Below are 22,950 nucleotides of genomic sequence, written 5' to 3' on the forward strand. Positions count from 1 at the left end.
GGGAGCGTGGAGGCTTGCTTAACTCCTACGTGGGTGCTCATCCAGGAGGAAAACCCAGGGAGCTGTGCTGACCTGCAGGCCAAGGACAAAGGCGAGGAGGAGGAGGAGAGCCCCTGCCGTGCTGGGTCCGCCAGGCCCTCAAGAGCAGCGGTTCCCAGGGCTGCATTTGCGCAGGGCTTAGCAGGCGGGAGCTGGGCTGGAGGCTGCGTGCACTGCAGCGCCGGGTGGGATGTGCTTTAGGGACTTCAGCTAGGGAGCGGGGTGCCTCTGCTCCTGACGCATGGGGGTAGAAACATGGGGCAGTGTGGACACGCCGGTCCTGCTAGGGATGTAGGGGCTGTGGTGTGGGGCAGGGAGCAGGCTTCTCTGGGGATGGGGGAAGCAGGGGGACTGCCGTTCTTCCTTCCTGCTGCTCATAGAGAAGGGGATGGAGTCCAGTATTGCTGAATAAGAGCCAAAAATGCCTTTTGGCAAGTCTTTCCATGCTTTTCCTTGCTGTTTTGGGGAAGTCATGCGCAGAGTGCAGGAGGGGAAGACTCTGGGGCTTGCATGGGACCTGGTTTGATGTCCCGCTCTTACTGCCTCCTTGGCCCCGTTGTGTGCTGTGGTGGGAAGCTGTGCTCACGGTCAGGAAATGGCTTGGACACCTCGGGCTGGTTCCCACCGCCCCAGGCCTCACAACAGCTTCCCACCAACTCCCTGCACCTTGGCTCTCTTGATGCGCAGGGACTTGCGCTGATGTTAGCGTCTCAGCCCAGGCGGAGGCAAGCTCACCCTGTCCTACGGCCTGCGAGGGGAAGGAGGGACCAGGAAAGGCATCTTTAACCACTTCCCAGTACAGCACAGCCTGTGGGGTCACAGGGGCTCTCTTACCTGTGGGTGGCAGCGTAGGTGTAAGGAGACACCCAGGGTCCTTCCCCAGAGGCAGGCAGTGGGATCGGAACAGAAAGCTTTGTAAAACCATCTCTGCCTTGGGTGGATGCAGGGCATCAGGTGTGTATTTGGGGAGGGGGGCAGTTGCTGAAGAAGTCCCCTTCTCCGTCCCGTGCTGCTGGAGGGGATTTCCTTTTGTAATTGGGAAGTATGCTGCTGCGCCGCAAGACTGTGCTTGCTGCGAGTGCCGCCTTTCTTCCCCACCTGTGCTTTGCTTGAAACACTGCACCCAACATCAGCTGCCTCCAGGACCAGCCCTGCACCTTGCAGCACGGGACACGTTGCAGTGTGCCCTGCCTGACTGAAGGTGGGGAGAGAGGGTCCCCTGGAGCAGCCATCTGAGACCAAGGTGCAAACTGAGCATGAGGACAGGTATTGCAAGGCCCACGGGTTGTGCTGTGCCTGGCAAGACCAGCCAGCCTCCTGCTCAGCCGATAGGCTCCTGGGAAAGGTCTTTGGATGAAGGATACTAGGTAGGCACTGTTCATCAAGCCTGCAGAGATGGTCACCGAGCTTTTTCTTAGTTGCCTAATTTGTGTTGTAACCCCAGAAGGAGCTGGGCACCTTGGTGGGTCTGACCTCAAGTGATGTGATGGCAGGTCACCTCTAGCCTGCTGCCAGGTGTGCCTGCATCTGGAGGAGCTGGAAGGGCAGAAGTGCTCCAGACATCCCTGCAAGTTTTCTCAGCCTTCCCACACACCTGAAGCACCTCTGTCTCCATGGGGAGCCCCTTCTTGTGCTTACCAGCTGGGTGGGAGGTTGCATACCTAAGGATGGCACTGACTGCTGCTGTGCCACCTGGCTGGGCTTGATGAAAAGGCAGCGTAAGCCTTGGGCATATATCACAGCTTTTTCATGACTGGGTGTGCTGGCTGGGTTACTGGAGAGGCTAAGAAGGTTTATCTCCAGTCCCTTCCAGTCCGTCCTCTGGGCTTCAGAAAAAAAAATACATCTCTGTCTTGGTGATATGTGGCTTAAATTACCCATAGACTTGCCAAGTTTGTCTTGAACACGTAATGGTTTGTATAAATAATGATTATGATAGAATCATGGGCAATGTGAGCATATGAGCCTCGTTTCTTTTAGAAAGACAACCAGAAAACGGGGCTATAAAACATGCAGGAATGAGGTAAACAGTTTGGTCTTTGCAGAGGAAAATCATACTTCCCTGATCTGTTGCAAGTCTTTCAGTAGTTCGGTAAAATAGTGGGCAATATTCGGCCAGCTTGTGTAACTTTCTTGGATGTTCAGAAAACCTCTGAAATTCCTCACAAAAGACTGTTAAGAAAACTGTCCACTGGAGGAGATGTAGAGTCCTGGATCAAAAACTGGCTGAGGGTCCACAAACAAAGCCTGGGCGTGAATGAGGAATTTCAGTGGGACAAGAGCAGAGAGATGAGGTCCTTCGCTATTACTGACCCAGAAAAGGTAATGTACAGCAAGGTACCCAAAATCTGCTGATACCCTGGAGTCATTCAGACTTGTCAAGATGAAGCAACTCCAAAGTGACACCGTGTGAAGCAAAGTGGTGTGAGGCGATGAGAAAGTGGGTACTGAGAAGCGTGCAGCCGGGTGTATTGAAAGGAATGATTTGTTCTGGGACGTGGCTTCTAAATTACCGTGGCTACTCAGGGCAGCAGCACTGCGGGCTGGTTACAGAGATGCTTTTCCTCAATATGCAAAGATGCCATCAGAGAAGTAAATCATGCTCAGCCGCACGAGGAGTAGCGTAAGGAGAGATGCTGAGAGCATCAGGATACTGTTCTGGCAGTCAAGGTCATTTCCCTACCCATCGTATGTGGTTCTGGTCACCTTTCTGTAGGGTCAAAAGAGAGGATATATTGGGGATGTGCACTGAGAGTGGTTAGAGCTGGAAGACACCTCGTGTCACGGGAAGGAGAGGGCACTTAATAGTAGTGAGCTTAGTAGGTCTAGAAAAAGCAAAGGCTTTTATTCTTCGCCTTTTCTCACTATGCAAGGAGAACTGAAGGCTGTGGAGTTGCAGTGGGGTCATAGTCTTTTACTCAACATCTGGAACTCGTTGCTGCAAGATACCATTTGCAACCTAAAAGTTTACAAGATTCCCCAAAAGAGGAATGAGAGGTATTTCTCTTTGCAATGAGTCTATCTAGGCTGGCACTTCAGAGGTAAAAACAGAGGGGTATAACCATTCACGCTCCAAAGCGTGTGCCTTTCCTTTAGTGACTCTCATCCCATCATTTCTTCCCATCCCTCCCCTGGAGCTTCCGAGTCTCTCGTTAATTCAGCCAGGGTGAATTATCCTACCTGGCGCCCCAGTTGGTTCCCAGCTGTGATCTTGTGGCTTGGCTTTGTTCTCCTGCTTTTCTACTCCCTTTTTCTGCTCCCGGCAGCCCTGCTCCTGCTCTGTACCTGTGAATATCTCTTAACAGCCTGCTTGGTGACTTTTCCAATTTGGCTGACCCCCCTCAATGCCTGTACCCAGCTGGGCTTTTGCTGCTCACGGTGCCCTTTGTCGTCGGTGCTTCAGCTGGTTTGCAGCTGTGCATCCTTACTAGCTGAGCTGGTATGGATCGCTTTGAAGCAGAGCTCTCTAGGACACCGCAGCGAATGGTTTGGTGGTCATTATCCAGCCAGCATTGTGCTGTGATGCTGATAAATCTCTGCAGCTAGGCGGGAGACTGCCAGGAAATACCCGTGAGCTGGAGGGAAGGGCCCTGCGTCCTCTGCTAATGTCACCATCCGGCGCGGAGCTAGAAGGGCAGGGCTGGTGGCAGGGGGCAACTCTGGGACAAGAGGCTGAAACCAGCACAGGGCAGCGGTGGTGGCTGTCTTGCGCTTTGGGCGAGTGACAGCTCTTTTGCCCAGCCCACCAGGATGGCATTTCTGGGCTTGGGTAAGCAGCCCCTGAGCATTGCCCAGAAGTGATGCTGTGCCAGCCAGCCTTTCTGCATGGTACGTGGTGGTAGTGAAGGATTTGGGGTGGTTGGTGGGTGCTGGATAAGAGGGGTGGTTCAGGGATCGGCAGCCTGGGTAGATCTGCCCATCTGTTACTGCTGCTTCCTTCTGCAGCTGACGGGGTTTTCTCTCCCCTGTTCCACAAAGCGGTTGTGTTTCTGCTGTGGGTTTGTCATTTCTAGACCATGCCGGTGTGATGCTCAATTTGCATTTATCCATTGCTAGCATGGTCTTCTCTGTGTTTCCCATGGAGCTGCTCTGCACGGGAGGATCATCTCCCCGTGTCCAAGCAGCGATGCTGCAGTGATGCTGACCCGAGCCCAGCTGCGGGTCTTGTCGCAATTCGGGGAGGGCACTGAAATAAATGAAATATTTGACCAGCTAAATAGTAGAGCCTAAGCCTCCCCTCTGCCTTCTGTGTGGTTGCATCTAAATGTATCCAAGTCAGAGGAAGGAAAGAAAACAAACAGGGGGTGTAACCAGCCCCTGATGGGTGCCCTGGGACCTGGGGTCTGAGGCCTGCAGTGAGTGGAGGGTAGTGATTCAGCCTAATAAAGCTAATGGCACGCAGCCAGGTAAAGGAAATTGTGGGATCATGATGCAGCAACTGTCCTGTAGCAGTTTGTTTCCATCATCCAGACGTGACTTCATGTCCCCACCACCCCACCCTTTCATTCTTTCCTGTACCTAAACGTTCTCCCTGGTGAGAAGGGGCTGACACACCATGTCCTCAAGAAGAGGAGTAGTCATGAGAAAGAGGTGCACCCAAATGGCGTGAGAGCCAGGGAACAAGGAGGGGAGCTCTGGGACTGTGTGTGGTGGGACCACAGCTGCTGAAGCACCCAGGCTCTTCCGGCACCCCCCAAACTCAGCAGGCTTCTCCAGATGACCTTGTCCCTGGACACTGGTTCCCAGGGAAATCCTGTAGCGCAGAAGAGCCTGAGATAGCAGGCAAGGTTGGCCCCTAACTCCAGCAGGGCTACGCTGTCGTCCAGCTGGTGTGCCTCTAACCAGGCCTTTCTTCTCCTTTCCCCAGGGAAGACGATGAAGCTGTAGAGATGCTTCCCTACGTGATCGCCACCCTGGGCTCAGCAGGGGCCACCTGCAAAGCCTCCACATGCAACAACAGTACCAAGGACTACTGCTACAGTGCCCGCATCCGCAGCACTGTGCTGCAGGGGCTGCCCTTTGGTGGAGTGCCCACCGTCCTAGCCCTTGACTTTATGTGCTTTCTCGTAAGTCTACCTACTGTTGCTTCAGCACCTTCTCCCCTAATTAGCCATGAAGGGAGGACTGTGGTCGGGTGGTTAGAATTGAGGGCCCCAAATACCATCCTGGACTTTGCTGCTGGCCGACTTTATGGCCCTGATTGTGTGCCTTAGGCACTGTGGGCTTAGCCACTAAGGACATGGGTCAGGTTAGGTCAGTCCTGCATCCCAAAACTCTTGCTTATGATGCCAAGTCCCTGCAGCTTTACCCACCCAAAGGCTTTGCGTGTTCCTTCTTAGGAACTGCAGGACCACAGATGCTGTAGCCATAATCTCGCCTCCTTGGGTCCTGAGGGCCTTTTGATCCTGTGGCTAACTTAGCTACTGTGTGTTGCATCCTGGACCTCTGCCTCCCACAGCCATCCAGACAATCTGATTTTAACAGCCCTGGGGAACTTGTGCTGTCCCATGGCCTCAGTGTACTGTTAGCTGAGTGGTCCTGTCCCCTCCTACCCTTCCTGTTCCTGTGGCTCTGCATGCAGAGGACAAGGATGGAGTTGGACAATGCCTCATCTCACAGCTCCTCCTTTGCTCTCTTCCAGGCACTGTTGTTTGTCTTTTCAATTTTGCGTAAAGTTGCTTGGGATTATGGACGCCTGGCCCTGGTGACTGATGCTGACAGGTAAGCGTGGGAGAGGGACAGGAAAACAAGGCATGAGTGGTACCCTTCTTTGCTGCGGGGCAGAAGGGATAAATCCCCTTGCGTGTGCTGGAGGCAGCTGGGGAAGAGAGGCAAGCGTGCCAGTTGTATCCCCTGAGCTCGAGGAACAGGAAAAATCCCCGCTTACAGGCTTTCTTGTTACAGTATCCTTTTCCCAACACAGGGAGTCGTCCTCGCCGGCTCCATATCACTTACGGTCCCTACAGTGACAGAGGTGTGCAGGGGCCCTTACACAGGAACAGCAGATGCAGGGGAGGGAGGAGAGAGGAAAAGAGGTCACAGCAAGGGTGAGGCCTGCCACAGTGAAGGCTTTGTGAAGCCTCTGAAGGTGTTTTTGTGGCTCTGCTGGATGCAGTTCTCTTTAAGAGCACTTGAAAGCAGTAGGCTGCATTTCCAGGTGTGGTACTGCTGTGCTAATGCAAGTTTAGCTCGCATCCCAAGTGCTGATGAGTCGGTTTGGGTATGGATCCTTCCTGCCCAATGCATTCGTTGGCTACAGTGTCTGCCAGCAAAAGCTGGGGCCCACTGGGGCTGGGAGCTCCACAGCTGAGTGAGATGCTATTCTCATTTTTGCTGTCAGCAGCAGGAAAGACAATGATTATTTTCTTCCAGTGCAGAATGAGGCACTCTCTTTGATTAAGCTAGAGGGGTTGTGCAGGTAGTCCGCCTCTCTCCAGGGGTGGTTTGCTGTGCCCATGGTGCTTTGTCACGTGCTGGAGGCAAAGTGTGGCTTCTTGAAGGCTGGCTGTGATAGGTGGTTCTTCCCTTTGATCAGCTCCACGAGCTCATCGTGCCCAAAAGGCTCACATGGGGCTGAGCTCCAGCCTCTTTGGTTCCTTTGGCGATACAGGTTCAAGCAAGCTGCTCTTGAGCACTCCCTGCACAACAGTGGAAAGAGTAAGAGTTGTTTTCTTCCAGCACCGAACCAGGAACTCTCCTGGTTTGGGTAAGTGGTCCTGGATAGTGTTAGATAAGCAGCTGTGTCCCTGGGGCTCCTCTGCACCTCCTTTCCTGGCCTGACTGGGGAAATCAGCAATGCCGGGGCACTGGGGAGAGTGAGGAGAAGGGAATAGCCGTATGAGACCTCACTGGAGAGAGGGCAGCAGCTCCTTGGGGTTAAGCTATCTGGACCCAGGTGCTGGCTGGTAGCCACAGGGGCTGCACAGCTCTGGCCTTCAGTGGGGAGAGAGGGCTGGCCCTTCTCGGAGGCGATGCTTGAGCACCTTGGGTGCAAGGGAGTGGAGCAGTGGCTGTAGGCAGAAAGGTAGAGGGCTGCCAGCTGTTTGGCGAGGGAGAGCTGGTAAGTGCGGGGAGAGGGTGCTGTGGTAAGGGCTGTGGATCACCAGGATCGGGATCCCAGGGAGGAGCCCCTGCTGCTTGGCCCATCCGCAGGGTGGGATGAGCATTTTGGGAGGGCAGGATGCAAGTGTGTTGGCTGCCTGGGTGGGGAGGAGAGGCATGGAAGGGGAGCTCAGATGGCAGCTGGGCAGCCCCAGCAGGCTGTCCTGCCTGGCCCCGTCCCTCAGGAGCTCCCTGGGACACCCACAGTGTGGAGCCAGGCCACCTTCCCAGTGAAGCCAGCTTCCCTTCAGCTGGCAGCAAAGCACTCTGCCCCTGGGCCAGCAGGGGCTCCAGGTTGTTGTGGCTTGGGGCGGTGCTGGGCTCTGGAAGGAAGGTCTTCTCCAGCCTGACCATCAGCAAGTTTCTCTTCTTCAGGACGGTGTGGAGCCATGTCGTGTGTGTAGCTCCCTGCGACGGAGGGGACCCCGCACCTGCTCCCATGATTGTAACCTCTCCCTTTCTGTTTCTGTGCCCCCAGGCGCCGACGCTGGCAGACAGAGCGAGAGGAGCGGGAATAGTATGTTGTTTTTTCAGGGTCTTGTTTCTTCTCTCTTTCTTACTCTCACTCTCGTTCTCCTTTTCTCTTGCAGTTTTCTGTCTTGCTTCTAAACTAATCTAAGTGGCTGGGAGTTTGGGCTTGGATTTGTGCCTCTCAGTGGATTCATGCTCTTCTTTTTCCCCTCCCCTTTGTGTCAGCCACTACCGCAGCTGGATGCACTCTGATTTTCCCCTAGTAGCCCTTAAATGATCCCTGAGGGCAGCAGTGCTGAGGAGCTCCCAGTCCCAGCCAAGGTGGAGGGTGCCATGTCACATACCCTGCTGTACCTGCCCGTGTCCAGCTATCCCACCTTACGATGGAGAAAATAAACCCAGTTGCCTGAGCCCACAGCACACTTGGGTCACCCAGGCGCAAGGGAGCCTCCTTTGCCTGGTCCCTCTTGTGCCAGGGTGCCACGAGTGCTGCTCCCACGATAGCTGCAAGGGCGGGCAGGTGCCCAGAGAGGATCTTGCAGGCAGTTGCAAGACTTCTCTCTTTTTCCTTCACCCCATGAGGCTGCCAGGACCAGGGCGAGTGTTGGCCCTTGTCCCTTGCCCACCTACCCCCAGCTGGCAGCATGCCTGGCAAGGCAGCACCTTTATCCCTTCTCTCCCCCCCTGCAGAAGCAAACTTCCTGCCTCAGCGCTGAGAGCATCCTCCAGCACCTTGGCCTAGCGTTGCCCATTAAGCACTGCCATGGACCCTCCCTCCCTGCTCTTTCATCTTTCTTGCTGTTTTTATACCTAAGAAAAGAGCATCCCCCGTGCCTTGCTGACTGGCTGGGTGGTGCATGCTGCAGAGCGTACAGTCAGCCAGCAGGACAGAGCCTGCAATGGTCGCTCCAACCAGGCTGGCGCATGTCTGAGGCCGGGGGAGCAAGCTGCAGCCTTGCTTCTCATACTCCATCACTGGCAAAGCAGCTACCTGCCACTGCTACTGCCTTGAGAGGGTACGGGAATGCTCCTGTTTTTGTAGTTGCTCCTTGCCCCCAAAGGAGCAGAGCAATCAGAGTTGTGGAAAACAGAGGTGGTGGTAGCTGTGGTACATGGCACAGAGGGGACCCCTTGCTCATGCTTGAGTGCTTCACTAGTGGTTGGCCCTGCTTCGGCTGTGTCTGGCAACTTTTCACTGCTAACACCTTGCAGGGGGAGTAAGGCAGAGGTAGCAAAGCTGCCATGTTCTGAGGCTTCTCAGGGATGCCACCTCAGTTATCCTCACAAGTGCTCATTTCTCTCCAGGGGGCTGCTTCTTCCTGCTCCCATTCTTCATCTGGGCTTGCTGGAGCTTTCTGCTGACCCCCCCCAAACCTACTGCTTGTCCCTGGGATGGTGTTGGTAGCCAGAAACTTCCAAAAGCCTGTGGAGCTGAGCAAGGAAACCTTGTCCTGGCTGTACTCCTCCAAGGCTGGGGGCAACTTCCCATCCCAGGCATTCTCTGTGCTGGGGCGCAGGGGCACATGGTGAGTTAGAGACGTGTATGCTGCCTGGCACTCCCAGCCCTTGAATGTGCAGCATCGCTCTTGGTGCAGGAGGACATCCTCCTCAGACGTGTCCCTTTGCCTGAGAACCGGCAAGTACCCTTGTTCTGCCCCTTGCCAGGGCTTGTGGTAGCCATTGGCACTCTTAGTCGGTGACTCAGTCTGCACTGGGAGAGCGTGGCAACCCACCTGCACCTCCGTGTGTAAAGGCAGTGATCACAGAGCCCTGTGGGGCTTGCACTCACGCAGCCACCTCCTGCCTTGCACCACAGCAAGCCCCTTCCATAGCATGCTTGGCCTCCCCTCCCGGAGCCTGCGATTCCCTTGGCCTGAGGCTAGCCATGCCTCGGATCCCATCCTTCTCCCTCCCTGGCAGGGCCGGCACACAATCTGGGGCAGTGGGCAGGGTCCCACCTTAATCTTCTTGTGGCTTAGGGCAACCTTGCCTCTGCTCACTTGCTTTGTTAGTGCTTTGCTTTAAAAAGCCACCAGGTAGGTGCAGGTACCATTGGAGCTCCCTCTCCAGCTTCCTGTCTTTGACAAGGTTTGGCCCCCTCTGTCTTCTCAGCATTGCCGGTCATCCTGCTGAATGGAGCTGAGTTAGCCTGGTCATCTCATACCTTGGCACTCTTCTCAGGTTTTCCCTCAAGTGCTGCTTGTGCTCTGCCCTCTGCCAGTACCAAGGAGACAAAGGCACGCTTGTGTCATCGTGCTGGGCTCTCCTCGGGGCTGCGGACAGCAGAAGCTCACCCTTGCTCCCTGCACCCAGCTGGAAGGCCTCTGGGATTTTAAAGGGCTGAAGGGCCAAGAGCTTGGGTGAAGCTCGCTGTCGCTCCAGCAGAGCAGGGTGTTAGGCTGTGCAGTCGCAAGGCTGCGCACCACTGTCTAATCTGCACTCCTGTAGTCTCATGACCTTCAGCTAATCTCCTTTCCCCTCTCTCCGTTACTTCCAGCTAGGGACTGAGCAGGTGCTGCTCTGCTCTGAGGGGGGCCACGTGACACATCCTCTTTCCTTAGGCAGGGTCACGAGGGTCTTTGCTTGTTCTCCTTCCCATAGTGTCATCCACCTCGTCCCTAGCACTTGTCTCTCAGTTGCTTCTTCTCTGGGTTCTTGTCCATCTGATCCTCCTTGAGCCTGTACTGGTTACAGGGAGACCATGTTTTCATCTATTTTTTCCCCTTTGCTTCTAGCCTTCAGATCAGCCATATCTCTTCTTGCACCTCCAAGGTCCCGGCCCGCTGTTGTCATCTCGCAAGTGCTATTAATTTAGGTCTCTGGACCATTTTCTTGTCTCCTTTGCCAGCTGCCCTCCACCTCCATTCGTAGTGGGTGCTATTCTCTGCCTTGGATGCTTCTGCTGCGAGTTCTTCATCTAGGTCCCTGCCTGCGTCTGGAGTAAAACGGTCTGGGATATTCACCTCTCTTGTTTTCCTATCCTTTAGCCTGCAGTCATTCACTTCTAGCTGCCTGCCCCGCTCCTGCTGGAGGGATTTCCAGGCAGGAAGCCCAGCTGAGGCTGTGGAGCAGGTTGGGCTGAGCCTGGCTCCAGGCAGCACGGCTGCTGGGGCTCAGCTACGTTCCTGCTTCCCCTGGGTCTCCCTGCGCTGAAGCACTAAGGGCAGGGAGGACTGGTGTAGCGGGAATACAGCCCACCGGATTCCCAGCCTTCCTCTTCCCTAAGGCGAGTGAGGCCCACCAGGACCTCAGGACGGGAGCTGCTGCCAGTGCCTCTCCGGAGCACCGGGGCTGCCGCCTCGTGGCCGCACTGGAGCCAGAGGGGATGCAGCACCCTCTGGCTCTTACCTCCTCTCCTCTGTCTAAACCCTGCACTGAACAGACATTTCTCCATGGCAGCTGCTGCCAGCCCCTCCTTGTGGGGGCTGCTGCATAGTGCGGGGGCCTCTCAGAAGGGGCTGAGCGAGGAGCATCTGCGGTCGAGCCTGTGATGGCTGCCGGGCTCAGGGTGCCGTCTGAGGTCTTTGCTTACTGCTCTCTGATCTCACCTCTCTCCATCTCACCTGGGGCAAACTGACCTGAATTAACCTCTGATATTCTGAGTGCTCTTGATTCCTGGCCAGCTGCCTCCTCACATCTTCTAACTTTCTCCCTTGCCTCCCACTTGTCATTTTAGCGTAGCCTCTGCCCTGCACTCTGATAACCACGACCGCTACGAGCGCCTCACCTCCGTCTCCAGCTCTGTGGACTTCGACCAGAGGGACAACGTGAGTAGCAGCAAGAGTCAAACACCTTGCCTTTGAGTGGCCAGGAGCCCACAGCTTGTCTGAACCAAGGGCTCTTCAGAAGTAACACTGTTTGCCCATCCCCGGGCCTTAGGTCCCACACCTTGTAGTGTGTGAGTGTGGTATAGAGCTCAAGGAGGCATAACTACAAGGCTTCTAGACATGTGCTTAAATAAGTAGGCTGTACATCCCTGTGGCTTAATGGACATCTGTCCAACATATCATCTCAGCATTCCAAACCATACTTCCCAGGAGAAAGGTGTCTGGCTCCTCCTCACACCACTGTTTACCTCTACTGCTATTTTCCTCTCTAAAGGGGAGGTGCAGTTCAGTAGGACAACAGGGTGTGATAGATGGGTGGTAAAGCTCCCAGGAGACATTCCTCCCCCAGCTGTTCTTTGAGGAGCACTGGCTTGGCCCATTCTGCCTTCCCAGTCCCTGCAGAGCTCCTCCTGTCCAGGACAATAGCTGAAGTACCTGTATGCTGCATTTTCTGGGTGTGCCTGGGAGAGCTTCTATGCCAGCCAGGACCCCATGGGTTGCCTGGGAGGCTGAGCTGCCGGTTGGTAGGGGACAGTCATGTGGCAGAGTCCAGCCTGTGTTGTGCGGTGTGGAGTAGTGCTGTCATCTCCTTCACCTGGGCCCATCCATGGCTCTGCATGCCTGGGTGCTTGTGGTCTGTCCCCCCTGAGCCAAGTCTGTGGAGGTGCAAGAACACCAGCCTGGTCCTGTGAGGCTTTGAAGGAGGGAGCAGGGAAAAGGGAGCACAGAGTGACGTGAGACATTCCTGTCTTCTTTCTGCACAGGGTTTCTGCTCCTGGCTGACAGCCATCTTCAGGATAAAGTAAGTGCCCCAGGACCTGCATGGGAGACCCACATGGGGAAGAAGCAGAGGTAGTGCAGGGCGTTGGGACACCCAGCGCAGTACAGCTGCGTGAAGTCACTGTCCTTGCTGCAGCCCCTTCTCTGAAGAGCACAAGCCAAGTGTGTCCTCTGGAGAGGACAAGCAAAGACAGGACTAGATGAGGAGTCCTAAAGCCAAAACTAAGGTCACACAGTGAGTCTGTGACAGAGAAGAGCACCCAGCCCAGGTCTACCCTGCCTCAGTGCCATCTCAGAAACACTGTCCAATGCTCTGCAGAGATGCTCCTCTCCCTGGGACTCCTGCTAGGGGCACTGCTGTCCGAGGAATGACTACGTAGGAGGGACTGGAGGATGCAGGGAGATAACCCGCAGCCTGATGATGCTCAGGAGTAGTCTCCTAAGCACTTCCTGGCTTCAGAGTGCTGTGGGACAGTGTCAGCCATCCCATATCTCAGCAAGGGAGGCAAGGCACACCAGAAGGGTATGAGGTGGGGTTTGTGTGTGTCCAGCTGCCTGTCCTGGGAGGCAGAGGGCAGGGGCATGGGGAGTGGGGCTGTAATAAGTATTGCACAGGCAGGTTTCTGCCCAGGCTGGTGCAGGGCTGTGTGCTGGGCTCTCTACCCTGGGGCCTGGCCACAGCTCTGTAGGGCACTACCAGGGGTGCTGTGTGGGCTCAAACCAGGAGGGCAGCCCTGTGCGTTTCTCTGGTGCTTGAGGGAATGTAGAAGATTGCCTGACTGCCTTTCTCTCCCTGGCAGGGATGATGAGATCCGGGACAAGTGTGGGGGTGATGCGGTGCACTACCTGTCCTTCCAGAGGCATATCATCGGGCTGCTGGTGGCCGTGGGTGTGCTGTCCGTGGGCATCGTGTTACCTGTCAACTTCTCAGGGGACCTGCTAGGTGAGAGCAGGGAACCTCTGGCTGGACTAGGGAAGCTGCTTTCAATGCCATGGCCCAGACCACTGGGGAGTAGTGAAGGGCAGGACAGGACTAACACAGACAAACCGTGACTCCTGTCCAACTTTGAGCATGGGTCATCCTGGGCAGCTTGGGTTTTAGGGTGTTTTGCAGTTGAGACTCTTGCCATACCCCACTCCAGTGGTGCTCTGTGCCCCTCAGTATAACTGAACATGCCTGCATCTGCTTCTTTCTCCCTAGAAAACAACGCCTACAGCTTTGGGAGGACAACTATTGCTAACCTGAATTCTGGGTATGTGTGGGCAGGGGTGGGATGGATAATTGAGGCCCTGAGGGGGTATTTTGTAAATGTCCACTTGCTGCAGAGCCTCACTTCCCTGAAGGCTCCATTTCTGCCCTCGCCATGAGGCTACTGTCCCTGCTCCAATTTCCAGGCTGAGCTCCTGGAAGTTGGTTGTAGGGCATGTGGGTGCCGTGCCGGTTACACTGCTCGTGGCCCCAGCACCTCCAGGGCCTGGCCAGTCATATACAGAGTTGTAGTGGCAACCTTGCGTTGGCCTTTGTGGTCTCCCTTGTGACAGGAATAACCTGCTGTGGCTGCACACGTCTTTTGCCTTCCTGTACCTGCTGCTGACGGTGTACAGCATGCGCCGGCACACCTCCAAGATGCGCTACAAAGAGGATGACTTGGTGAGCAGGACGCGGCCGCTCTCCCAGGCACATTTTCCCATGCCCTCCTGTCAAGTCAGGTGGCCTTGGAGAGGGTGCCAGCACCCCACTTCCCACAGCAATTTGAGGCTCTCTTGTTTTGGCTGTTGTTCTGCCTGACCAAAGGCAGATCTCCTCCAGAGCAGCAGTCCTGACTGTGGGGAAACGAGAGAGGGCTGTGGGGAAACAAGAGAGGCCTGTGCTGGGTGAACATGGCGGAGGGGAGCCCCATGCTTTCCAGGGGTTGCTCCAGCTGCTTTTTCCTTCCTCATTTCTTAAGGGTACCCCCTGTTTCTGTTCAGGCAGCTGCAATGTAGGCCCCCCGCTTGTCAATCTGCAGCGCGCCAGGATGCCAACAGCTAGTGGAAGCATAGGAGAGGGGGAGCCCTGGGTGCTAGAAGTGTAGGGACTGCCCTTTCCCATTGCTGTCTCAAGCCTTGGGGGATTTTGCTGCAGTCTGGTCTTTCACATCATCCACACCTACCTGCCCTCTCCTTTTATTCTTCCTTCTATCCAGGTTAAGCGAACTCTCTTCATCAATGGGATCTCAAAATATGCTGAGCCAGAGAAGATCAAGAAGCATTTTGAGTGAGTCTCGTTGCGTCTCTAAAGGCTGCTCTGTAATGGGGATGTTTTTACTGCAGTAGTGCTAGTGTTACCTGAAGCGGCAGTAATACATTGAGAGCAGAAAGCTAGTCGAAATCGGTGAACACTCTTATTTTAGGCATCTCAGTACTACTTTTCCGTGCAATTTTTTATCTAAATGTGCAGTGTCCTTGATTTGTGCCTTGGGTTACGCCCAGCTATCGCTTGTGGAGCCATAGGGGGTCAGCGTGGTAAGTAGTGGACAGAGCATGTCCTGTGATGTAGTCAAGTTCAGAGATTGAGATGCAGGCAGGAGGTGCTCAAGCAATGGCTGTGGGATGTTGCGCTGCTGCTTCTGCCCTGATCATGGTCCTTGTAGAGAAGTGGATTTTTCTTTTTAACATAAAAAAAAAAAGTCCTCTTCCATCAGGACCTCAGTGAACACACTGTCAGGGCCATGTTTAGAAGCACCATGGGGAAAGGAGAAATGCTTTGTACCCTTTGTACCCTTCTGCCTCTTTCTGACCCCAAGCCCTGTGGCCTGTGAAAGCAGAGAGGGGGTGCGGGGTCAGAGGGGTGCCTTGCTTGCCACAGGGCAAAGTCCAAAGAGGCTCCTTGTGCCAGAGCCTAGGGGATGTAGCGTTTGCCCCATGCGTTGCTCCTGCTATAAGGGACAGCCTGTAGGCTCTCCTGATGCCCCCAGCAAGCTCTTGCTGTGCGTCATGTCGCTCAGCCTGGGGCAGGATGGAAGTCCTGGACGTGTGGGGTTTGCTTGAGGGTACAGTCTTTGGTGCTGGGTATGATGAGCTGGTGCTTCCCGTCTGCAGGGAGGCCTACGCCAACTGCACCGTCCTGGAGGCCCGTCCCTGCTATGATGTGGCCCGGCTGATGTTCCTCGATGCAGAGAGGTAACCCCTGGTTTGGGAGAGAGGGCAGGGTGGACCGATGCCATGGGCTTCCACTCAAGTCTGATGATATAGAGCTTTTTCTGAGCCATTCTCTTTCCTTCCTTCCTTCTGTTCCCCTCTCCTGTTTCAGGAAGAAAGCTGAGCGTGGGCGAATCTACTTCACCAACCTGCAGAGCAAGGAGAACACACCGTCCATGATCAACCCCAAGCCCTGTGGCCACCTGTGCTGCTGTGTCATCAGGGGCTGTGAGGAGGTGGGGGGAGAGCTGGAGGTGTTGGGCAGAAGGGCGCACAGGGCCTTGGGTCCCCAGGTCTCTGCTCTGACCCCTGTCCCCCCGCCCAGGTGGAGGCCATTGAGTACTACACCAAGCTGGAGGAGAAGCTCAAAGATGACTACAAGCGGGAGAAGGAGAAGGTGAATGAGAAGCCTCTGGGGATGGCCTTTGTCACCTTCCACAATGAGACCATCACAGCCATGTGAGTACAAAGGATCCTGTCCTTCCCTGGAAGGTGACCTCTCGCAGCTCTCCCCTTAAATCAGAGGAATGCCAGCACTAAGGCAACCCCCCTTACTTGTCCCTGCCAGCCCTCTATGTCAGCATCTCCCTCTCTCTCCTCTTCTCCAGAATCCTCAAAGACTTCAATGCTTGCAAGTGTCAGGGCTGTGCATGCCGTGGGGAGCCCAGGGCCTCCTCCTGCAGCGAGTCCCTCCACGTCTCCAACTGGACTGTCAGCTACGCCCCCGACCCACAGAACATCTACTGGTGAGCAGCTCTGTGGGGCTCAGCGGGCCCTGCCCATGGGAAAGGAGCGCATCCTCCCTGTCTCCCTCCCCATCTGCCCCTCTGGTAACTGAATGAGTTGTTCTTGCTGAAGCCCAGCCTGGCTGAGCTAGAGGTCTGATCTGACTTGGAGGTGGAAAGCCTTGGGCTGGTGCCCCACGCACTGTTCACACAGCCTGGGCCATATTATGAACGTGAGGCGCTGGACCTGCCCTTCTCCCCCATGCAACCATTCTGATGCCCTCCTTCCCTGCCAGGGAACATCTCTCTGTCCGGGGCTTTATCTGGTGGATCCGCTGCCTGGTGATCAACGTGGTCCTCTTCATCCTCCTCTTCTTCCTCACCACCCCTGCTATCATCATCACCACTATGGACAAGTTCAATGTCACCAAGCCCGTGGAGTACCTCAATGTAAGGCCTTCAGAGAGGGGTGCAGGATGGGTAGCGTGGGAACTGTCCCGAGACACAACAGCCCCTGCAAGGGAGGGGGTAATGAGAGAGATTGTCAGCGTTCCCCAGGTCCTGGCAGCCTGACCGGGAGGGAGGTGCTGAGCCTGGCCAGGGTGCAGTGGCAGCCGCGGTGCTGGGGACTCGGTATCAGCAAAAGCAGCTGTACCTGTGGCTGGTGCAAGAGCGGACTCGGTAAGCAAAAGCAGCTGTACCTGTGGCTGGTGCAAGAGCTGCTGCACCGTGTAACACGCAGTCTCTTCTCTGCCTCGTTACAGAACCCCATCATCACCCAGTTCTTCCCCACCCTGCTGCTGTGGTGCTTCTCTGCTCTGCTGCCCACCATCGTGTATTACTCTGCCTTTTTCGAAGCGCACTGGACCAGGTAAGGACAGCCAGCGCCTGTTCTTAGTTATACCAGCAGGTGCAAGAGCTGCTGCACCGTGTAACACGCAGTCTCTTCTCTGCCTCGTTACAGAACCCCATCATCACCCAGTTCTTCCCCACCCTGCTGCTGTGGTGCTTCTCTGCTCTGCTGCCCACCATCGTGTATTACTCTGCCTTTTTCGAAGCGCACTGGACCAGGTAAGGACAGCCAGCGCCTGTTCTTAGTTATACCAGCATGCTGCCTGGCCGCTAGACACTTCTCACTGATGAAAAGCTCCTGGCTGGATTCTCCTGCTTGAACTCCCATCTTCCACTCCAAGCATGGTGTTACGTTGCACTGCTTGGACACCCGGGGTCTGCTGTGGACAGCTGTTCTGCCAGTCCTTAGCTGCGGTTGTGCAGCGTGGTTGTCTGACCAGGGCTTGAAGTAGGTCTACAAGAAGAAAGCTGGGAGGAGTTGGGGCTGGTAACTGTGAGAAAGGCTATTAGTGAGGGAAGTCTTGGCTCAGGTGAGCGGGCAGGGGTGGTGTGCCTGTACCCATGTGTAAGTCATAGCTTTTCCAAGGAAGATCGCCTTAGCTGCTATGGCTTCTGGCCATAGGGAAGGTATTTGAAGTGCAGAACACTAGAAATGTGCTGCTTGTGAGGCACATTCCCAGCAGGATGTGCCATGTAAGCTTTGTTTTCTGCTCTGTGTTGCAAGGACTGGTGGGGAGGATGTCACTAGCTCTGAGGATTGCAGGTGAAGAGAGATGATTGCCGAGAGTCCTCTAAAGACATGAGAGCTGGGAGAGCCTGTGAGACAAGGAGGGAGGAACTGAGACTTGGGGAGAGACAGACCGACCTCAGACACACTGGAGGGAAAGGGGGCGTATTCATGTACCAGTAGTGGACAGGGTGGGATTTGGATTAGACACTGGGAAACACTTTCTGATGAGAAAGCGATGGGGATACCACTCCTGGGGCTGGCGGGCTGACAGTGAAAAGTCAACAGCCTCTTCTCTGCCCTCAGGTCTGGAGAGAACAGGACAACCATGCACAAGTGTTACACCTTCCTCATCTTCATGGTCTTGCTGCTGCCATCACTGGGCCTGAGCAGGTAGGGCTGGAGGCGGGGGGGAAACAAGCACAGAGACCTGGAGCATGGGGAGGGTTGAGGTGCACCCCTGGTTCTTCTCGTACGCTACTTCCTTTCCCTGCTGCACAAGTGCCATGGCCACCATCCCCTTGGGGAGGTGGCATTTAGTTCTGGTTGGGGGCCAGGCCAGACCATACCCGGTTGGGTCCCTAGGAGCTTGTTGAATCAATCTGCAGGTGCGTTGACGTGTGCCTTGGTGTTACGAATAATGCAGCAAAAACTAGCGTGGTTGGTGGACTCGTGTGAAAAGTCTGCTCAAGGTCTGTTGGTGAAGGAGGAACTCTCCACCTCTGTATTCAGTGCGTGCTCCAAATTTTGCATGACACTAGCAAATTCCCCATTTAAGCCAGAACTGAGTAGGTTGCACTGCTTGGCTGGGTGGGATCACTATGTGTAGGCTGCAGAAATACCGATCCGTCTGGATGTGAGCCCCAAATCTTCCTGCAGGGGTTATAGAAATGCCCTGTGGCAAACAGCAGTGCATCAGCTGCCAGCCGTCGGCATGGGCTCCCAGCACTGAACAGTGGCTAAGTAGGGAAGCAGCGTGAGGAAGGAAAAACTGGGAGGTGGGAGTGGGACAGGGGCTCCTTACTGTGGTAGGGAGTTACTTATGCGTTGTGGGGTGGGGAATCTGCGCCCCCCTAAATTCAGGATTCGGGATACAGCCCCTCAGTGGCAAGTCAGGCAGCTCCTGAGAATAGACGAGCCCTCTGATAGAGGCAGAAGGGTGACTACAGCAATGTTTCCCAGCCAGATTAAAAATGCCTTGTTGCTTACAACCTAGGCAGGTGAATGCTCTTGGAAGGTTTGCATTTTGACTGGATACCATTAAACAGACCGCACTTCCTTCTGAGGACACAGTCCTGCTGCTGTTGCGTGTGGAGCTCTGTACTCCACCAGTACCCAAGGTGCTGGAGGATTGCACAGTTTTATATCAAAAAATCAGAATCAAGGAAAATGGGATTTGTCTCTCCTAAGGGATTTTTTAATCTCTGTGTTGTAGGGTACTTTTTACCTAACCAGTTTCTTCTGTAGTGTCAGTCACCTGTTCCTTGCATGGATGTTGTGCCCAAACAGAGGGGAGAGGGAAATACTTTACTGATAGAATCAGGGCAACGGGAGAAGACGACACATGAGAGTGGGGAGCTTTACATCCCTTTTTGGGTGCCGCACTGTTTTTCCCAGTGTCTGATTTACATAATTGCTGGTGGCACATCCCAAGAGGGAACAAAAGTCTATGGTCAGAGCTTTGAGTCTTTCTAGAGCAGCTTCCACATACTTGCATGTGCATGTCTGTATATTGCTGCTTCTGACTGTTCCTCTTTTCTTCTTGCTCCCCTCCCCCACAGCTTGGATGTGTTTTTCCGCTGGTTGTTTGACAAAAAATTCCTCGCCGAAGCCGCCGTGCGATTTGAGTAAGTGGAGCTGGGCAGAAGGCCCTTCTTTGCAGTGGGGGCAGGTGGTTCTTGGTGTCCAAAGGTACTGGGGGCTCCCAGCTGCTGCCCTGCAAGGGGGGAGCACCTCCTGCAGCCTGCTCTCGCTGTGCCTCCCCAGGTGTGTGTTCCTGCCAGACAACGGGGCCTTCTTCGTCAACTATGTCATCGCCTCTGCCTTCATTGGGAATGCCATGGACCTGCTGCGTATCCCTGGCTTGCTCATGTACATGATACGCCTCTGCCTGGCCCGCTCGGCCGCCGAGCGGAGGAACGTCAAGCGAGTACGTAGTGGGGACAGGTCACGGCCTCCACCCAGGGCTGGGAGCGCTGCAATGGGGCCCCCATGCTCGGGGGCTCACCTGATGCTGGGTGTGTTGCACACCCCCACTGAGCTCCTGGGGTCATGCTGACCGGTCTCTGCTCCCTCCTGCAGCACCAGGCCTACGAGTTCCAGTTTGGGGCTGCTTATGCCTGGATGATGTGTGTCTTTACTGTGGTCATGACGTACAGCATCACTTGCCCCATCATCGTCCCCTTCGGTAAGTGATGCCCCTCTGCCTCCCTGCATCGGAGGCTGGGGGAGAACTCGGGGGGGGGGAAGATATTCTCTGTACTGGGACAGAGGTTGATTCCCCTCTCTGCTGGCATCCCTCCCCTCAATCCCAGGGCTCATGTACATGCTGCTTAAGCACCTGGTGGACCGATACAACCTGTATTATGCTTACCTGCCTGCCAAGCTGGACAAGAAGATCCATTCAGGGGCTGTGAACCAGGTGGTGGCAGCCCCCATCCTCTGCCTCTTCTGGCTTCTCTTCTTCTCCACCATGCGCGCAGGTGAGCGCTGGGCTGGGATGCCTTCCCTCGGCCTCCTACAGAGCCGCTTCCTTGCCTGGGCTGTGGTCCTGGCAGCCCCTGGCCATGGGGCACGGTCAGGGTCCCTCTGACACCACCACTTCGTTTTTTCTTTGCCCCAGGGTTCCTGGCTCCCACTTCCATGTTTACCTTCGTGGTCCTCGTGATCACCATTGTGATCTGCCTGTGTCACGTCTGCTTCGGGCACTTCAAATACCTCAGCGCTCACAACTACAAGGTGAGAGGGAGTGCTGGGTGGGGGTACAGGACCCTTCTTGGGAGCACTGCTCAGCCGCAAAACAGCAGGGGCTCTAGGGGAGTCTCAGCCTGCTCCCGTGGCAGAGCCTCTCAACCCTGGCTTCATGGAGGGGACAGTCCCAAGGCTGTCCCTGCTGCCGGTATGCTGCTCCTGTGGTGGGACAGCAAATGTGTTGCCCCAGCAGTCTCTCAGTTTCTCCTTTCCTCTCCAGATTGACCATACAGAAGTGGACACCGTAGAAAATAGGCAGAACGGGAGACCTGCCACCAGTCTGCCAGCTCCCAAATCAGCTGTGAGTCCCTGTCCCCACCTCTGTGTCCTGGCGTGCTCCTTACCCGGGTTTGGGAAGGGGGAGGTAGCTCCCTGTGCAAGTACCTCACTCTTCACCTCTCTGAGGCAGCACCCAGAATCCCCCAGCGAGGGTGGGAAGCAAGTGTTGGGCACTGTGCCTCTCACCTGAGCTGGGGGAAGTATAACACCCCACACACACGCACAACCCTTTCCCACTGCTCCTCAGATGCTGTGCGTTTACTTTCTGCCTCTCTCTCAGCTGGGACAGTGAATCCAGCCGGTCAGCCTCCCTTCTCGTTCTGCATCTTTGCACGTTTGCCTGTCAGCAAAGACTGTCACCCACCGGGCTGGTCCTAGTGCCAACGCAAAGGGGTCTCTGCGGGCATTGCCTTGAAGGCCATGAAAGTGCTTTGGGGACTCTCCCCTCCCCTGCCTAACTCTCTGAGATCCCAGAGTCAGTTTTCTGAACTTCTCCTTGGCTCACTGGCTCATTCCAGCTGCTTCCTTCCACCATGAGATTTTTCTACTCGGGGTCTGTGCAGAGCTGTTCAGGGGGTACGTGCAGAGATGGGGTAAAGCAGAGCCCCCTGCTTCCTCGGGAGAGCAGGGCTGGGGTGTGCACAGGTAATCCAGGCTCTTCCCCAGTCTCCATGTACCTAAGGGCAGTGGCATCTCTCCAAAAGGAGATACCCACAGGAGGCAGGCACAGCCTCAGAGGCGCACATCCACTGGCAAAAAAAGGGAGCACAGTCTTCCAGTCCACATGGGCTCCAAAGAGCTGAGAAGCCCCATGCTGTCCCAGCCCTGGCTTTCTGGGAGTGCTGCCTGTCCCAGGATGCTGGGGTTTGGCCAAGCCAGCCCCACTTTTACCCCCTCTCTCAATACATCCCATGGAGTCTAGACCCTTCCTTGCCCTCCCAGCGTATCCCCAAGCTCAACCTCTTGCATGGCACTTTGCGTACTGTGCTCTGCTGCCACGAGAAGCTCCCCAGGCTCATGTGTGTTTCTGCTCTCCCCTCGCCTGCCCTGTGCGTGGCCTGGCAGAAGTACATCGCCCAAGTGCTGCAGGACTCCTCGCCGGAGGGCGAAGCAACAGAGTCGGAGGAACAGGGGTCGCAGGATGAGGAGCTCATCAACGCGGATGGCATGAACGACACGGATTTCCAGTCGTGTGAGGACAGCCTGATAGAGAATGAGATCCACCAGTAGGGACCTCGGAGGGAGGGAGGGGAAGGAGGCCCAGGAGCGGGGCAGGCTGTGCGCACGGAGACCTAGGGAGAGGCACCCGAGGGTGCTGGCCACTGCCCTCACCCACCCACCCCCCGGGACTGCTGCCTTCAGCAAGGGCAGGGGCCCTGCCGCAAGCTCTCCATTTCCCTGCCCCTCCACCCCTGTGCCAGCCCGGCAGCTCAGCAGGCATGCTCTTTACTAGCTACCTTCTTTAAGGCATCCCCAGAACCCCAGGGGCTGGGGAGGAGGGGGACTGTGACCCCCGCGGTGCTGCTACGGACCAGCAGGGAGGAGGAAGGCTGAGCGCTTTGTGGGGAGGGGCGCAGCGGGGACCTTTGGGGGCTCCTCAGCAGGTGCTTCTGTCCCCTGTCCTCCTGGCAAGAAACACTAATAATTTATTAGATTTACAGGAAGGTGATAAACAAAAAGCTTTAGTCAGTGTATTGGAAGTCCCCCCTAGGGAGGGGGGTGGCTTTTGTTGCACCTTCTCCCTGTGCCCATGCGTGCCCTTTCTCAACCCCTTGCAGCATCCCTTTGGTGTGACATGCCAGGAGCTGGGCCAGGCATGGGGGGTGGTGACAGAGACCTCCCCCCCACGGGGAAGGTGACAGCCTGGCCTTGCGGTCAGGGGTGGCATCACCCCGGGGAAGGGGCGTGGGGTTGGTGTGAGCTGGACAGCCCCTCGCGGGGTGAGGGGTGCTGTGCTGAGGGCATTTCTCATGGGCAAGAGGAGGCGCAGGCAGCCTCT

At 55.7% G+C, this 22,950-nt stretch overlaps 1 protein-coding gene across 1 annotated transcript in view; it reads left to right on the top strand.

Annotated features, from left to right (window-relative positions):
• Nucleotides 1-22,196, top strand: part of TMEM63B (transmembrane protein 63B) — a 23,688-nt gene extending 1,492 nt beyond the window's left edge. The window contains exons 2-25 of the mRNA XM_009331062.1: nt 4,341-4,343; nt 4,907-5,105; nt 5,681-5,760; nt 7,619-7,657; nt 11,288-11,378; nt 12,203-12,240; nt 13,019-13,161; nt 13,420-13,471; nt 13,761-13,869; nt 14,405-14,475; nt 15,300-15,380; nt 15,511-15,634; nt 15,724-15,857; nt 16,007-16,144; nt 16,420-16,573; nt 16,888-16,994; nt 18,009-18,095; nt 19,484-19,549; nt 19,689-19,851; nt 20,004-20,109; nt 20,237-20,404; nt 20,545-20,660; nt 20,893-20,973; nt 22,017-22,196. Coding sequence (XP_009329337.1) covers nt 4,929-5,105; nt 5,681-5,760; nt 7,619-7,657; nt 11,288-11,378; nt 12,203-12,240; nt 13,019-13,161; nt 13,420-13,471; nt 13,761-13,869; nt 14,405-14,475; nt 15,300-15,380; nt 15,511-15,634; nt 15,724-15,857; nt 16,007-16,144; nt 16,420-16,573; nt 16,888-16,994; nt 18,009-18,095; nt 19,484-19,549; nt 19,689-19,851; nt 20,004-20,109; nt 20,237-20,404; nt 20,545-20,660; nt 20,893-20,973; nt 22,017-22,181 — 2,490 coding nt within the window. The 5' untranslated portion in view covers nt 4,341-4,343; nt 4,907-4,928 and the 3' untranslated portion in view covers nt 22,182-22,196. The remainder of the gene's footprint in view (nt 1-4,340; nt 4,344-4,906; nt 5,106-5,680; nt 5,761-7,618; nt 7,658-11,287; nt 11,379-12,202; nt 12,241-13,018; nt 13,162-13,419; nt 13,472-13,760; nt 13,870-14,404; nt 14,476-15,299; nt 15,381-15,510; nt 15,635-15,723; nt 15,858-16,006; nt 16,145-16,419; nt 16,574-16,887; nt 16,995-18,008; nt 18,096-19,483; nt 19,550-19,688; nt 19,852-20,003; nt 20,110-20,236; nt 20,405-20,544; nt 20,661-20,892; nt 20,974-22,016) is intronic.
• Nucleotides 22,197-22,950: the final 754 nt, after the last annotated feature.

Source organism: Pygoscelis adeliae, unplaced genomic scaffold, assembly GCF_000699105.1.
Source record: "Pygoscelis adeliae isolate BGI_AS28 unplaced genomic scaffold, ASM69910v1 Scaffold218, whole genome shotgun sequence".
In the NCBI taxonomy this organism is placed as follows: Eukaryota; Metazoa; Chordata; class Aves; order Sphenisciformes; family Spheniscidae; genus Pygoscelis; species Pygoscelis adeliae.